Consider the following 16,375-nt stretch of genomic DNA (forward strand, 5'->3'; position numbering starts at 1 on the left):
TTAAAGAAAGGTGTCGCTTGAAATGGTCTAGCCCTATAGAATCGAAATATTTTGTACAAATAAAGTCAGAAAAAATCAATGGACAATAATATGATATTTTATTATTATTATGTTGTACCCAAAAAAGTAGGTATTTGGTGTTTTTCATCAGTCGATCATTTTGCTTTTCTTTATTGACGCAACCACCGCTAGGCCAAGCACGTGCATGCAGAAATGAAAGACATATGGCAGGTATTGCATCGACGATAAGTATATTAAAATTTTGTCTAAATCCAACATTTTAAATGCTATCGTCCCATAGCTCAGTATGAAGAATTTTGCAACGAACATGCAACACAGTAGAAGGTTTGCTCTCTGAAAAAAAAACACTGTATGTAATATGATTAAAAATTAATGGTTTGGTCCAAACTTTCATTTAAATATCATGGAAAGAACACAATTTTATTCTATACACACGGCATACAAGTTTATCATATGTATGTATTGATGTACCTAATATAATTCTTACAATAAGTGGTATGTTTTAACAGCATCTCTCTTGCCTGTGTTAACTTTTAGAGCAAGATAAACAGTTTTGACAGTTTAGACGGCTAAATTATAGTAACAATATTATAATACTTCAATGCATCAATATAATAAACTACCCTCGATAGGCGCCGATAGCAGCCTTGTGTATAGAATAGATGCGCTGGTCAAGTGCGCCAGCGTAATGGATACAGATTCACACACAGAAAATCAGATTCTTCTGGCAGTGTAAGCGACTCATTTATTGATCGTAATGACACTAAAACCTTTCCAAAGTGATTTCTCGTCGTGAATAGGGAATCCAATCCCGAGCCAAAATTCTGATCCCGGGATTTCGGGATTACAATTTGACAATCCCAGGATTCCGGGATTGGAATTTTTTCCGTAGTTAATATATTTTTTTTATATTTACAAATAACATTGATAAAATCGGTCAAAAATAAATCTAGTATAATATATACTATATAAGATAGTTGTATTGTTAATATTATGTACGTTCAATATTGAAAATACATAAGTTCAATGGGGTAAATAATATTGTAATATAAATAATAATGTGAATTTAATATGAGATTGATGTTTCTGATAGTAAAGATTTAATGAATGGGTTAGCGAGATTTAAAATAGTACAGCAAATCGTGGTGTATGGCCTTTCCGCTTCATAAATCTAATTAGTCAGCCAAATATGAAACTGCCGTAAAACGTAAGAGTACCGAAATATGACTATATTCTAAAACATTAGAGCGAGAGGTTTAAAAGAATACTATTTTATGTAACAAAAATACTTTATGCAGTCATCAAATGTTTAAAATAAATATAACGGATAATAAGGCTTCAAAATTATATAAATAGATTATCTTTAACGTTTAAGGAGTGTCCAGGATCATGGTTTGAAAATACAATAAAAAACTCAATTTTGACATACGACGAGCATGTCCCCCATCAAGAAAACATTTAATTTAGTTAATAGTTTTTTATATATATCGTTTTTACTTACCCAGCCGGTTAATGATTTATATAAATTTCTATATAGTCGTTCTGTCACCATGTACGAAGGCATTGTAAGCATACCGATGTAATATCCAGGTTCCAATCCGTGCCAAAAGGCAGATACAAAGATTGTAATAAATATTCTGAAAAAGAAATGTTTAAATGCATCATAGTAAAATTTATTCTTTTCGTCTTGATGACTCTCCGATGACAGAGAAACATCGAGTCATAACCACACCACGTCAATACTCTTTATAATAACGAAAAATTAATCATGTCTGAAGAGGTTGACTGGATAGTAAATTACCATGTTCACCCATAAGCGAAGCATGAGAGCCATTGGCGAAGGATGGAGGTAGGCTGCTAAGATCCAACATAAATAACGCATACTAAACTTTGTCAGTCAAACGTATTTGTTTTCATACATAATTTTGAAAACAATCATGAGAAAATATAGCCAATAGAAAAAATCATTTTTGAAAAAAGTAAGACACCCGGCAGGAATCGAACCTGCGTCTCTTGGGTATCGCGCCCTGTGCATTACCACTATGCTACGACTGCAATGCTTAATTGCGACAGATTTTAGCTATTGGCCTTTTTAATACCTGCCCCTTTTCAAATTTTCTGACGGATCGATTGCGTCAAAGAAAATCGCCGCTGCCCATCTATTATTACGAAATACTTGCGAACGTATATCATATATTATAATAATAGAGCACAAAAAATTATGGAAAAAGAGCCGACTTCCTCCGTAAAGGCTATAATAGTCGTCTTCATGGATTTGAATCCCGTAATTCGTTCAATTCACATGTTTTTCAATAAAAAAGATTGTCTTCACCCAATGCATATATCACATCGACTCGCTAACAACTAAACCCAGTACTATACTGCACGTGTGACAGTCTTTTAATAAACACTAACAAAAATTTTAATGATCTTATTTATAGTTTTGATAAGTTACCTCAAGTTTTTCAGTCCAGAAATATCAGGAATCGAGTTGAAAATATACGTCCCCATAAAGTACTGGAAGGACTTATTCCAGCTTCGAGTTTGAACTGACATCCAGGGAGACGTTTGGACCTCTTTAACGTCCATACTATTCAGAGTATTAAAGTCATATTCCAACTTTTTGGCCTCGCTGTACGATCTGAAAGATAAAAATAATTGATCTATCATTACAAGTGGTAATATTTAAATGGGATGCTAGATGTTATGTTTATAGCCCGAAATAGCTGCCAACGTAAATAACATAAATAAAGTAGAATTGGACGTATTTCTGCAAACAAGATCCAACCCTCGCGTGTAACATGTTGAGAAAATTCAATATTTGAGTTAAGATTGATATACAATGATATGTGATTATTTGATTTTATTAAAGTATCCCATCAGATGCTTAAATTAAATAATCACAAATCATATTTTTTAAACCAATCATCCCTCAAATATTGAATTTTCTCAACATGTTACACGTGAGGATTGGATCTTGTTTGCAGAAATACGTCCAATTATCAACAATAAACCTTCGTTTTAAAACCATGATAATATAATAAATATGTAGATAGAAAATCGTGAAGAAATAAACATTTTTCATACTGACATTTTAAGTATTTGTGCGTATTGCTCTGTTGGACCATGTGAAGTTTTATTAACTCCTTGCACGGGGTATGCACCGAGTCCTGCCGCAGCACAGGCAGCTTCCGACATCCTCAAGCCGGAGGTCAACCAAAAGAAGAATCTTTGGAATTGGATGATGGTAAACAGAGCCTTGTATGCCATACTACAATCTCTGAATTCATTTGTCAGGGTATACTAAAAAACAAGACAGTAGGTAGTATAGGCACTAGTATTTTACTTCTAAACAAACAATTAATGTAATATTAGATACCTACAGTTAAATGGTTAATACATTAGTCTAATTTGGTTAAAACAAACATCGCTGTGACTGTGGTGATTAATATTAACATAATGATTGTAGTCCCGTATATTTTTGCGGGAAATTTCATTTCAAACTTAGAATGTAAACCGATATTCGCCATAAATGGAAATTTTCAATTATTATAATACCCCGTTTACACGTGCATGGATTTACTGCTGACAATACGGCTGCAACAAGAAATTTCACGTGTAAACACGTATTATCGGGCAAGTTGTAAGATTGCATGCATGCACCAAAAAGTTCAGCAGCTTCTGAATTTTCACGCGACGGTTGGAATGGTTAGAACGATAGTGGCGAACCTGCCTGGGCAAAAATGAACTACACCACGCAGAGCATTTTAACGTTTACCATTTTTCACAACCTATCAAATAGCATCATACAATGACAACAACGCGTCTCGCTTACGTTTGCAGAATGAGATTGGTGAGAGTGTCAGCACTTTTGCGTATAAACAGTTACGCGATTGCTTAATAATTTACACACTATTGGTGCCGGTAAATCCATGCATGTATACAGGCGCTATTATTGTCATTTTTGTGTGTTTTCAATATTTAAGTATGTAAGTCATCAATCAAAGTTTCCTGTCAATTGATTTCCATTGACTCGTTGTGCACACATTACGAAATTAATATCATCCCTATAAATCCAAGCGATCGCCATTGACTGTCTGAAACGAGGGATTGCAATACCGGCATTTCAAAACCGGTATCCCAGTATTTTTCGATACCGAAATACCGGTTTTAAAAATCAGACAATACCGACATATTCGGTATTGACAGTGGAAATAAAATGCAATAATTAGCATAAAAGGCTTAACAGGACTATATCTTTTTATCGGATTACGCGATGTCTGATTTACTTCTATGGAACTTCATAATTCTTGGTGACCAGCAATGATACTTGCTTTAAATTTGTCATATTAATTATATATAAAATAAATAAATTTGAATTAGAATTAATAAAATATATTAATATTTAAAGAAATTTTTACATAATAATATATTATATTTATTGATAGATACTTCTGTTTTTTCCAATTTATTTAAGAATACCGGTATTCAATAGGAAATACCGAAATACCGGTATTGATATTTTCATTCGGTATTGCAATCCCTACTGAAACCACTTATATAAAGGAAAATCGCATGAAACCACAATATGCCTCGCCGATTACATCGATCAAGTATTTGCCGACATGGTAATTTATACAACTTATAAAATATGTACTATCAGTGAGATTTGACATTAATTCTAACGAATATTGGAAAATAATTACGATGGTTACTTTCTTATGCACCTTGTCATTCTGAATGCTCTCATTACTTTTTTTATTAATAATACTTATTAGAATTTTAATTACTAACATAAAGAAAAAGAACACAATAAAACATAAATGTCATTTAAAATTAAGTATACGAATTATCGCGTCGGCAAGAGTTGATCTATGAAAAATAGTGAAAAATTACATTCGGTTTTAATCATAGCTCCCACATACTAAAGCGGGCCCCCAGGCCATGATGTTTGACGCCCATCCCTACCAACCGTTAAGGTTAAGGGCAGTTCGATGCTCTAAAGCAGCGTTTCCCAAATGGTATTTTACGGAGCCAAGTGTGGTAGCCAAGTAATGTGCGACCTCTCACCATATTATTATCTTCTAATGGATTAAAAATTTGCACTATTCCATTTGTGTCGTTTTTTGCGACCCGGGAAATAGTATAAATCTTAAATCAATTGGAATTTAAATTCAAATTCAAACCTTCAGTCGATAGTATTAGATAATATTATTATCTATATATCCATTTTTATTAGACTCGGGAATTCACTAAAAATAATTATAAAACAAAATTCTACACGCGTTGGACTATAACGCAGCGGGTCCCAGGTTCGAATCCTGGGTCTGGCAAGTAAAGATGTTGTTTTTCAATTTGTGTCTGTCTGGTTAAGGACCTAATAGGTTGAGCAAGTGGCTGACATCCATTTCTCGTAAAAAACAAAATCTGTTAATACAAACCTCTACTCTGTGGGGGCCCATATGATCCTATTAGGATCCGACATGGTCGAAAGGAAAGAAGAAAGAATTATCATTTACATATCACTCATCGTAATAGCACATCAAATAAAATTGTATTGCACAACCAATTATTTTAAAATGTTAATATTCTTGATTTTTTTGCTGTTGGAGCAAAATGGTTTTAATACTCCTTTGCCTTTCGTGATTCGGCGTCATGGTTTCGGCCAGTTCTCGTTCGAACAAAGTGTTCTCGTAAAATTACATGGACAAGGGTAATATACAGGAGTAAAGGGTGGAGGTAGGGTGTTAAGATCCGCCATAAATTGTACACATTAAACTTTGATAGTCATACTTATTTGTTTTTATTGAACTAAGACTACAATAATTTACAGATGGCATTAGTTAGTTTTTAAAATTTAATTAAACCCTGCCTAAACAAAACCATAATAATTTTGGTATATTTTGGGCGATACGACAAAATTGTGCAAACTTTTTCATTCATACTTAGGTATTTGTTTTCGTTTCCATCTTGATCCATATTACACATATTGTTGGTTCACTTTTTTAAATTCATTAAACCATGCCTAACCCAAAATTATAATAGATAATAAATACTATTCTATTTTTATTTCTATATTAAATATTCAATGTTATGTGTGATTTTATTGCATAATTTTAGATATTTTATAGATAGACGAGTATTTTTTGACTATTATCTATTATGGCTTGGTCTTCGCAGGATTTAACTAACCGACACCATCTGTAAATTGTGGTCTTATTTCAATGAAAACAAATACGTATGACTGACAAAGCTTAGTTTGCATTATTTATGGCGGATCTTAACATCATGGCCCCCACAAGGGGGTTCTGACAGGGCTCTAGCCTAGGGGCCTTGGCTCAGAGGGGGTCCGGCGTGGCGGGTCAATCAGATGTGTGAGATAAACACACTTCACAAATGTTATCATCACACTCTAATAATAAAAAAGTCGTCTGCGGCGCTTTAACACGAAGGGGTTGTTAACATTTAAAAAATGAGGTTGTAAAATGCAATTGTTGATTATTTTGTACACCACTTTGCAGCATCGTGCGGCTCCGTCTCGGGTCGGAATGAGCACTTAAAATCACTTTTTTCAGACACGTTTAAAGCGTCATAGAAAGCAGCTGTGCATATCCACGGCTGTGCATATATGACGGGTGGTGGTGGGCACTCTAACGTAACTCCATAATTCAAGGAGATGTATTAAAACTCCACTAAATCGCTAAAAATAAACTGAAAGCCCTTACTTTTACCTCTAACACAATTTTGAAAACGCTTATGCTGTGTTATCACACACGCTATTAAACTTAGCGATAGGTAGGGGGCCCGCCAAAGATCCTGGCCGGGGGGCCCGCTTTAGGATGTGGGGAGCATGCTTAACATCCTACCTCCACCCTTCGCCATTATGTAAAAAAGTACAGTATTGTTAGTATAATATTAAAATTGTATTATTAGGAAAGTTTGACGGTTTATTCCGACCTGACTCTATGCAGTGGCGAAGGGTGGAGGTAGGCTGTTAAGATTCGCTATAAATAGTGCACACTAAACTTTTTTAGTCATATGTATTTGTTTTTATTGAACTAAGACTACAATTTACAGATGGTGTTAGTTGGTTTTTAAAAATCAATTAAACCATGCCTAAACGAAACCATAATAGTTTTGGTCTAATTTTGGCAATACGACAAAATTGTACACACTTTTTCATTCATAGTTATTTGTTTTTGTTGGATTAAAAATACATATTACACATATTGTTGGTTAATTTTTCTAAATTCATTTAGCCCTGCCTAAACCAAACTATAATAAATAAAAAATATAGTTCTATTTATAAAATATTCAAAGTTATGTATGATTTAATTGCATAATTTACGATATTTTATAGATAGACATGTATTTTTTGACTATTATCTATTATGGCTTGGTTTCTCAGGGTTTAATTGAATTTTAAAAACTAACCAACACTATCTGTAAATTGTAGTCTTATTTCAATGAAAACAAATATTTATGTCTGAAAAAGTTTAATGTGCACTGTTTATGGCAGATCTTAACAGCCTACCTCCACCCTTCGCCATTGCTCTATAGGGACGATGCCATAAGTAAATACCTACATATTTTTCTATAATCTAAGACCTACATAACGAGGGTATACTGACAGAGAGCATTAACTCATTAAAACAAGTTCTGAGATAATCGCAAAAAGGACTTTAATTTTTTTTCACAGCGTTCTCCTACGAAGATTTTTTTATGATTTAAAAACATTTTTTCTACATTATAAAGACTAACCTTTATGGAAAACACAATATACGACATGTTACAAGTCCTGTATTTTGTATACGCAGAACGCATTAGGTCATTATCATGCTTTCTATCAGAATAAAAAAATACCAATATGATTTAATAATGTTTCTATTTTCTCACCATTATATCCTATGCAATGACATTATTAATGGACGACGCACTCAATACAGTAGCTAGCAAGTAAATTCGCGCATTCGCATGTATAGGTAGACGTCACGCAATATCCATTATGCGATATCACGCATCGGGAATTTATAGCAATATGACCTTTATTGCAATGGCGTTAGAGCAGTGTTTCTAATGTCAATGTTCATTTGAGCGAACCCGTTCGAACCGAACCATTCGGCAGATCCAACAAAAAGCTTCAGGAATTTATAGCAATATCACCTTTATTGTAATGGCGTTAGAACAGATTATGCCATTCGGCAGACCCGACAATAAAGTGAGTGTCATTTTTTTCCAGATGATTTGTCCATATTAATGTCATTGATCCTATGCCTTTGTGCATTTTACCAGGACGTAGAGCGTAAAATTGTATACATTTTGGCATTTAAAACAGAAAAACAGCAAAAACTGAAATAATGCGTTCTGTCAGTATACCCTCGATAATATGTATATATAGGGTGTTTTTTTTAGAGGTATAGAACTTTGAAATGGAATAAAATAAAGATGACTTTTTATATTGACATGAAATTTACTTTATTCGAAAGATGCTCTTCTGGCATTATAATTTAAATATGACTTCTGGCATATGACCACCACGGCTGGCTCGGACGTAGTCTAATCTGGAGGTCCAATTTTCGATGACTTTTTCCAACATTTGTGGCCGTATATCGGCAATAACGCGGCGAATGTTGTCCTCCAAGTGGTCAATCGTTTCGGGCTTATCGGCGTAGACTAGCGACTTCACATATCCCCACAGAAAATAGTCAAGCGGCGTTAAATCGCACGATCTTGGAGGCCAATTCACGGGTCCGAAACGTGAAACTATGCGGTTACCAAACGTTTCCTTCAATAAATCAATTGTGGCACGAGCTGTGTGACATGTTGCGCCGTCTTGTTGAAACCACAGCTCCTGCACATCATGGTTGTTCAATTGATGAACGAAAAAGTCAGTAATCATGGCTCTATAGCGGTCACCATTGACTGTAACTTTCTGGCCAGCATCGTTTTTAAAGAAGTACGGACCAATTATTCCACCAGCCCATAAAGCACACCAAACAGTCAATTTTTCTGGATGTAACGGTGTCTCAACATATACTTGAGGATTATCATCACTCCAAATACGGCAGTTTTGTTTATTGACGTATCCATTAAACCAAAAGTGAGCTTCATCGCTAAACAAAATTCGCTTATGAAAATCGGGATCAACGGCAATCTTGTTTTAAAATAAATTTTCACAATTTAGAAGCATTGTTCAGGCGTCAGTCTATTCATGTTGAAATGCCAAACCAAACTAAACATAAATCACTTAACAGCTGACAAAATGGCTGCCAATTAAAAAAGTGCTGCCAGCTTAAAGTTCTATACCTCTAAAAAAAACATCCTTTATATATAAACATGTAATAATAAACATGACTTACTTCTAACGGCCAATATTCATGGATTAATACAAAAATAAGACCCATAATCAAAGATTCTGCAACTTTTTTTATAGCCCCCGTTATACCGACAACTCTTGAAAAAGGTAAATGTAGATAGTCGTCAAATGTTCGGTATCTTATGTAAGGACCTAAAATTAATAAAAAAAAATATGTTAATTTTCGGTGACACTTATCTTTTATTATTTTATATAACTGGAAGAGAACACCTAACCTATACTAACCAACTGATTGCGCATGTTTAGTTTTACAAAATGGGTACGTTTCGTGGGGTCGGTTGTTCATGCACTGCTTAGACAGGCATCACACGTTGATTTTCGATCGCGATCATGGATTAAACTGACTCAATTGCGATCCAAATCAAACGTCTAATGCCTGCCTTAGGAGTGTCAAATAAAGAAAGCCAGGATGACAATACAAATTTTCTAAATAGTTAGGTAAGAGACTTTCACCAGCGAACTAACGAATTGTACCACGAAGGCTGAGTGACGACTACATACACAATATGTAACTACATATATCGCACCCGGGGAATAATATTGGCACAAGCTCAAATTTGTAATTTTTGAGTTAAGTATACAAAAATGTTCCAAGATATCATTTCTATCCGCACAAATAGCGGCATAATTCTTAAAAATATAATGGTGGCCTTAAAAGCATTTTTGTCATTATCATAGTATAACATTTTACTTGAATTCAAGCAGAAATAGTGGCACAATGATCATTGTGCCATAGTTATTGGGAATAACATTCAAAATGAATGTTAAGAAAATTTAAAAAAAAAACTGATTTAACACACCAAAATAAAATATTAAAACTGCTCTCCTGCAAAAACAAGTTTTTCGAGTTGTGCCACTATTATTTCCTGGGTGCGATATGTATACCATTAAATTAAAAAAAAATTACCACTACAATATTATATAGGTAATTAGGTTAATACATACCTGAATGTGATCCGAAAAAAGAAAATCCATAGTGCAAAATATCAGGTATACTTGGATCAATAACTCCTTCGTCGTCTGCCAAAGACGGTTTTCCATTTTTTATTCTTTCTTCGTTGTCTATGAAGGAGTTTCTAATTTCAAATGCTATACCTACAAATTTGCACGTGAGCATCATTTGTGCCAGGGAGACATACAGCGACATATTCATGCTTTTGTTATTTGGGTATAGTATTGAAAGTGTTCGAAAAATTCCGAGATACGAAAACATCAAGACGAAGGCTGCTATGTGACATTTTCTGAAAAAAAGGAAGATAAAATACATTAGAGACAAATATAGACAAAAAATCATTCGAGCTATAACTAAGAGTCTAATGAACTTTTTAAAATACTACACTATGACTTTTTTAGTGTGGTTGAATTGTTAGCCATATAATGATAAAGCTTATATGGTGACCCAACAGCGATCCTCATCAATGGGTATTCAAATCGAGCAGGTAAAAAATTACGTCTATCGCAGACTACACAATATGTCTACTGACAAAATATCTATGATTATTTCTGAGTTCCCTGTATCTATGTTATGTATGTCATGATTACTCACAAAAATAGACTAGCATGTAATGGATTCAGGCATATGAATACTATCTTCAAAGGAGACCTCTCATTGTGCCTAAAGAATAAAGTGTTCAACCAACATGTGAAACACGGATCCGCAATGTAAGGGAAATATAAAAATTATGAGTCACGCAATGTAGTATGGAAAGGTGCGTGTTGAGGATAAAGGGAAGATCATAAACGAAACCAATGGCTAAGGAGCCAGACAAGAGTACCTATATGATGTGGTAGAGATTGCTGATTTAATGAAATGGCGAAGAGCAGGGCATGTCACTCGGCGAGTGAATAACCGATGTCTTACACAGTCGTCCCACTGGCACTAAACGACTAAACTACCTAAAACACCATTAAGAGAACGCTCATGTAGAACGTCCCACTGCCTTTAAGCCTAGAGATGGGTAGGGGGGCTCGTCAAAGATCCTGGCCTGGGCGCCTGTTTCAGGATGTGGGGGCCATTCCTCAAATATCAAATTGTCCAGGAAGTGAAAAAAACTGTTTGCATTGGGTTTACTTATTATTTTATATAATACTAGCTGAAGTACCCGGCTTCGCACAGGGTCGCTTTGTGGTTATATTTATCTTAGATATTTTAAAAATAATAAGAGGTAATTATTTTTTTAATATTATAATATCTGTTTAATACAATATGGCAATATGCAAATGATTCTAATAGGAGTAAAGTTCAAACAAAAGAACGCTAAATTAAAATCGACTCCAAAATATGAAAACGTTATTAATATTATTAATATGTAGTAAAAAAAAATCATAATTGGTTGAAACAAACAAACAACAAACTTTGTATGTTATATAATACTAATTTAGAAACCTTCGCAGGTGTGCGCACAACAACTGACAAAAGTTTCATCGCAATCGGATATAGGAACGCATACGAATAGAAGAAGATGGTTGTACTAGTTCAGAAACCTTCGCGGGCGTGCGTACGACAACTCACCAAAGTTTCATTGCAATCGGATGAATGGTATGGGAACGCATACGAATAGAAGAAGATAGAATAGAAGAAGAAGATGGTTGTACTAATTTAGAAACCTTCGCGGGTGTTGGCACAATTACTGACGAAAATTTTATTGCAATCGGATGAACGGAATAGGAATTTATACGAATAGAAGAATATAGAATAGAAGAAGAAGAAGGAGATATTTGTACTAATTCAGAAACCTTTGCCGATGTTACCACAACAACTGACGAAGGTTTCATCGCAATCGGATGAATGATATAGGGACCATACTATTAATATATATTAATTTATTATTTTATATATGTATATTATTTTATTACAAATTTAGTGACGTACTCTGTACCAACCATGTGGCATACATTTGGCTAGATTTTTTTTTGTCAAGTTACAAATGGCTTGAAAAATAATTTTGAACTATTTTCAAATGAAATAATTTTTTGGGATTTATGATACTTGGCCAGTTCGTGTAATAGTATGCAGTATACAATAAGTCCATTACCATCAAAATGCATTATTGGCAATTATTGGCCTGTACAGTGACAATATAATAAAATATTGAATAACTGGTAACTTTGTTTTTATATGTAAGTATTACTTTAGTATGCTGGATTTTGCATTTCTATCTTATCTGTTCTGTGGTTTTATCATACATAATATTTTGATAACATGGTGAATAATTGCTGATGGATGATATTGTATACAATTATAACAGTTTTTTTTATACCCAATACATTGTTATAATATAATAATAATATGTGGATTTCGAATATTTCAATACTTAATACCTATTATATTTCGCTTGAAAAGCATTATACAAAATAAATTGTTGATTCTTAACAATGTCGCATTCCTACATAAATTTCTAAAGAAATATGATATTGTAATAATAAATTGTTCAATATTATGCACAAAGAAATGTATGAATTGATCGATTTGAATAATGCCTTATAAGCGAAATGAACAGGGAAAATCTCGTTGGTAACTCAGATGTAGGTAGGTAGTTAGTGCAGGCCAACCAGGGAATAAAAGTTCTCTCAAACCAACATATTGTTAAAGTGTCAATGACATTGAGCTACTTTACGAGCTGCTTGTTGGCGAATTTACAATCTGCCTGTAAAGTCGCCCAGTGTCATCATCGAACAAGCTAACAAGCAGATTGTAAACAATCTACCGAGAAAAGTTAAAAGCCGGTCAACTTTACACGCTACACGCCGGCGTGTGGGCATATTGCGTCTGCGCAGTAGAGCGTAGTAGCGACCTCTCGGTAAAAAAACGAACTACATTCTGTCAAAATAGTCGCTAACTTGTTGGCTTCTCAGCGAATGGAAAGTTTTGTGTGTCATCATCACAATCGCAGTAGCTGAAACAGCTTGTAAAGTAGCTCAATGTCATTGAAGCATTACTGTTACTTTTCTTGTTATTATGTACATAAAACTACGTCTATTAACTCATGTTTAGTGTGTTAATCAGTTCTAGGGGATCCAATCCCGGACAATTTTCAATCGGGATCAGTAAACACAATCCCGAATCTTTCGGGATTGATTTTTTATCAATCACAATTAAATGAAGGGAAGTGTGTTTTTTTTAAATTAGTGTCCCCCAAATTGTATTCCGCGGAATCCCAGGGTTTTTTGAGGTCAAATTAAGGGCGTTTCGTGTATTTTTAAATACCTAAATACAGTTGGTATATTGAGTTGTCGACACTTAGCATCATTTAATTTACTATATCACATCAAATTGCATTACACATTATATAAAAATATTCTTTATATATTATAATAGCATCACAGGCGACTTTTTTTAACTATTAAAGCAAATTTGTGGTGTATGTATATCTCACTTAACTGGCCACGCCGGGTTCCCCCTAAGCCCGGGCCCTCAGGCTAGAGCCCTGTCAGCCCTCCCTTGTGGGGGTCATGCTGTAGATTCAGTGAATGAAATAAAGGCGCTGCTCTTTTCTATTACCAACCAAACCATAGAACATTAATTTCAATGTGGTAAATTTATAACTAGTACTGGTAAAATAATAATTTTGTCGAGGAACAAACCTTTTCTCGCTATAAACAATAACAAAAGCACATAGTATCCCAATCATCAACATGTGCCACACCAGTGTAAATCCGTCCAACAAAAACAAATTCAATATTCCGAAACTGCTGCAAAGCCACTTTTTCTTTTCCACATTTTCCACTGTCTTGAGAATTAATCCGAAGACCACCGAAACTCCAATCAACAGAAAGAAAGCCGAATCATTCTTGTTGCACGATAAACTGTCATAGACAAACGATACGAACTCCATTCTTATTTGAATTTAGAATAATAATTCTTTCACAATAAATCTGTCAAAATAACCGGAAACAAAACACTTGCATTTCGATCTAAACTTTATTCTTATTTTAGGGTTGCCTAGTGTTTTAATTAATTCCTCTATGTATACTCAATGTGTATTATTTTCGCATCTTCTAAACCTAGCAGAACACTTCAACTGCTGTTCAATTTGTACTGAGTAAAATAGAAGACAATCAGTGTAAACTATTATCAACTCAGCATTTTTTTTGATTACGTACATACATAAATGCAAGCCAATAAATAAACCGATGACTCGTGTATGTGATTTAATATATAATTTTTTGTTAATTATGCTGAATTATGGTCAGCAAAAATTATGAAACAATTCAAATACGGTTTTATCTAATAAAGAATAATATAGGTGCTAGGTATATGTATATAGGGCGAGAGGTGCCGAATTGATGCGATTTTTTTCGTGGGGTACTTTTCTAATACACATATTACTGTGTTTTACAGTGTTTTTTATTGTTATCTACCATTATTTACTATAATTATTCATGTGTTAAAAAGATTCACTATGCGTGTAGGTACACAGAAAAAAGAATTCCCATTAAATTGTATAAAGCCTTATCAATATGGTAAAGAAAACGAATCGAAAATAGTTTTCCAGTATAATGGTGGCGATGGTTGAAATTGTTACTCGATAACCAGGTTCAAAATTCGCTGTTGAGTTTTCGTAAATGCCAACGTCATGTCATTATAAACATTTAATCTGTTTTTTTTTGTTTTGGATTTCAAATGAATGCAGTGCATCATAATTGATTTAAAATTTTTCATGAAATAAGTTACGTTCCGAGGAATCGTTTTCGAGGAGGTCCAAGAATTTATCTTGTCTGTCAGCTCGGGGAAGTAACTCTGGAGCTCGTTTTCAAGGGATTCGATGTGCCCAAAGAGATTGGACTCCTCCCCAGAGGTAGCACACAAATGTCAGTGTGTACTCGTTTTGTGAGAGAAAGTTCTATTTCTCTGAAATTAGGTACACTTTGCTGCAAATGGGCCATACTTGGACATAAAAACGCCCCACTGAGTATTTTTTTTATCAACACAAGCTTACAACCAATTTATGATAAACGTATTTTCATTATAAAAAGTTCCCGCAATAAAAACTTTATTAGGATTCAGGGTAAGAAAAAATAATGCAAATGGATGTAAGTATTTTATTTTTAATAACACAAAAAACACAATAATATTATGAAAAATTATACACAAATCAGTTAATAGCAAATGGTTAAATATTGGAATAAGAAATATGGTCTTGTTTTTACATATTGTTCTATATAAAATAACATACCATTATTGTTGAGATAAAACTGTTAAATAAAAAACACAAATAATTACAGTTAATTACAAACAAAAAAAAATTTATTATATTACATACCTATTTACACATGTGTATTTTGAAAATATTTTATGAAATAAAAATATAACATGGGTTCGTTTTTGACATAATGTGTCTAAAATTACTTGTTTATACAAACCTATTAGACACAAAATACAGGTAGGTATGTTGAAAATTTAATTATATAGTTAATTACAATATTTTATCTATTTAACTCACTTTTTTAACTCTCATTTAACTTTAACACTCATTTAACTTCACTTTCCGAGAAATGCTTCCCACACAGTAATGAATATTTAGATGGCACCCAGCTCTCCCGCCCGACTGCATCAATCCACAATTTCCGAAGAACTTCATTTTCCGGAAATCTGAAATAATTTAATTTATATAACATTATAAAATTGCAACATATACTCCATTACATACTTCATATAAATACAATTTTTTGTTTGGTATTCTTAAAAATATATTTAACTCTGAAATGAAATATAAAATCTATGTAAATAATGAATGTCATTAACTAGCACTAACAGTTTTTACTTTGAAAAACACATCGTATATTTTGGGTTCAAAATAATATTATGCATACGGCCCTGGATTTTTCGCAATAAACAACCATTTGACGTTTGATGTAAAAGTTGTGAATTGTTATTGTAAAAGATCTTTTAGGAAAAACTATCAATGTATAAATAATTAATAGTATGCATATTGTTCCGAAATGCTGTTATTCATTTGTATTCTTCCATTAATAAAC

The 16,375-nt window shown here is 33.5% G+C and overlaps 1 protein-coding gene across 3 annotated transcripts in view; it reads right to left on the bottom strand.

Annotated features, from left to right (window-relative positions):
• LOC147070276 (membrane-bound acylglycerophosphatidylinositol O-acyltransferase frj-like) overlaps nucleotides 1–16,375 on the bottom strand; it is a 50,907-nt gene continuing 34,532 nt past the window's right edge. For 2 of the 3 annotated variants that reach the window (XM_085949770.1, XM_085949769.1), the window contains exons 2-7: nucleotides 10,343–10,638; nucleotides 9,381–9,529; nucleotides 3,113–3,324; nucleotides 2,477–2,662; nucleotides 1,523–1,658; nucleotides 1–354 (exon numbers count right to left, since the gene is read on the bottom strand). In XM_085949770.1, the coding sequence (XP_085805896.1) occupies nucleotides 148–354; nucleotides 1,523–1,658; nucleotides 2,477–2,662; nucleotides 3,113–3,324; nucleotides 9,381–9,529; nucleotides 10,343–10,610 (1,158 nt within the window). In that variant the 5' untranslated portion in view covers nucleotides 10,611–10,638 and the 3' untranslated portion in view covers nucleotides 1–147. Of the gene's footprint in view, nucleotides 355–1,522; nucleotides 1,659–2,476; nucleotides 2,663–3,112; nucleotides 3,325–9,380; nucleotides 9,530–10,342; nucleotides 10,639–13,981; nucleotides 14,348–16,375 lie in introns of those variants that run through there. The other variant, XM_085949768.1, reaches the window with a different exon arrangement.

The sequence above is a fragment of the Rhyacophila brunnea genome, unplaced genomic scaffold (genome assembly GCF_057557595.1).
Source record: "Rhyacophila brunnea isolate RB1 unplaced genomic scaffold, BYU_Rbru_1.0 scaffold_22, whole genome shotgun sequence".
NCBI classification, from domain to species: Eukaryota; Metazoa; Arthropoda; class Insecta; order Trichoptera; family Rhyacophilidae; genus Rhyacophila; species Rhyacophila brunnea.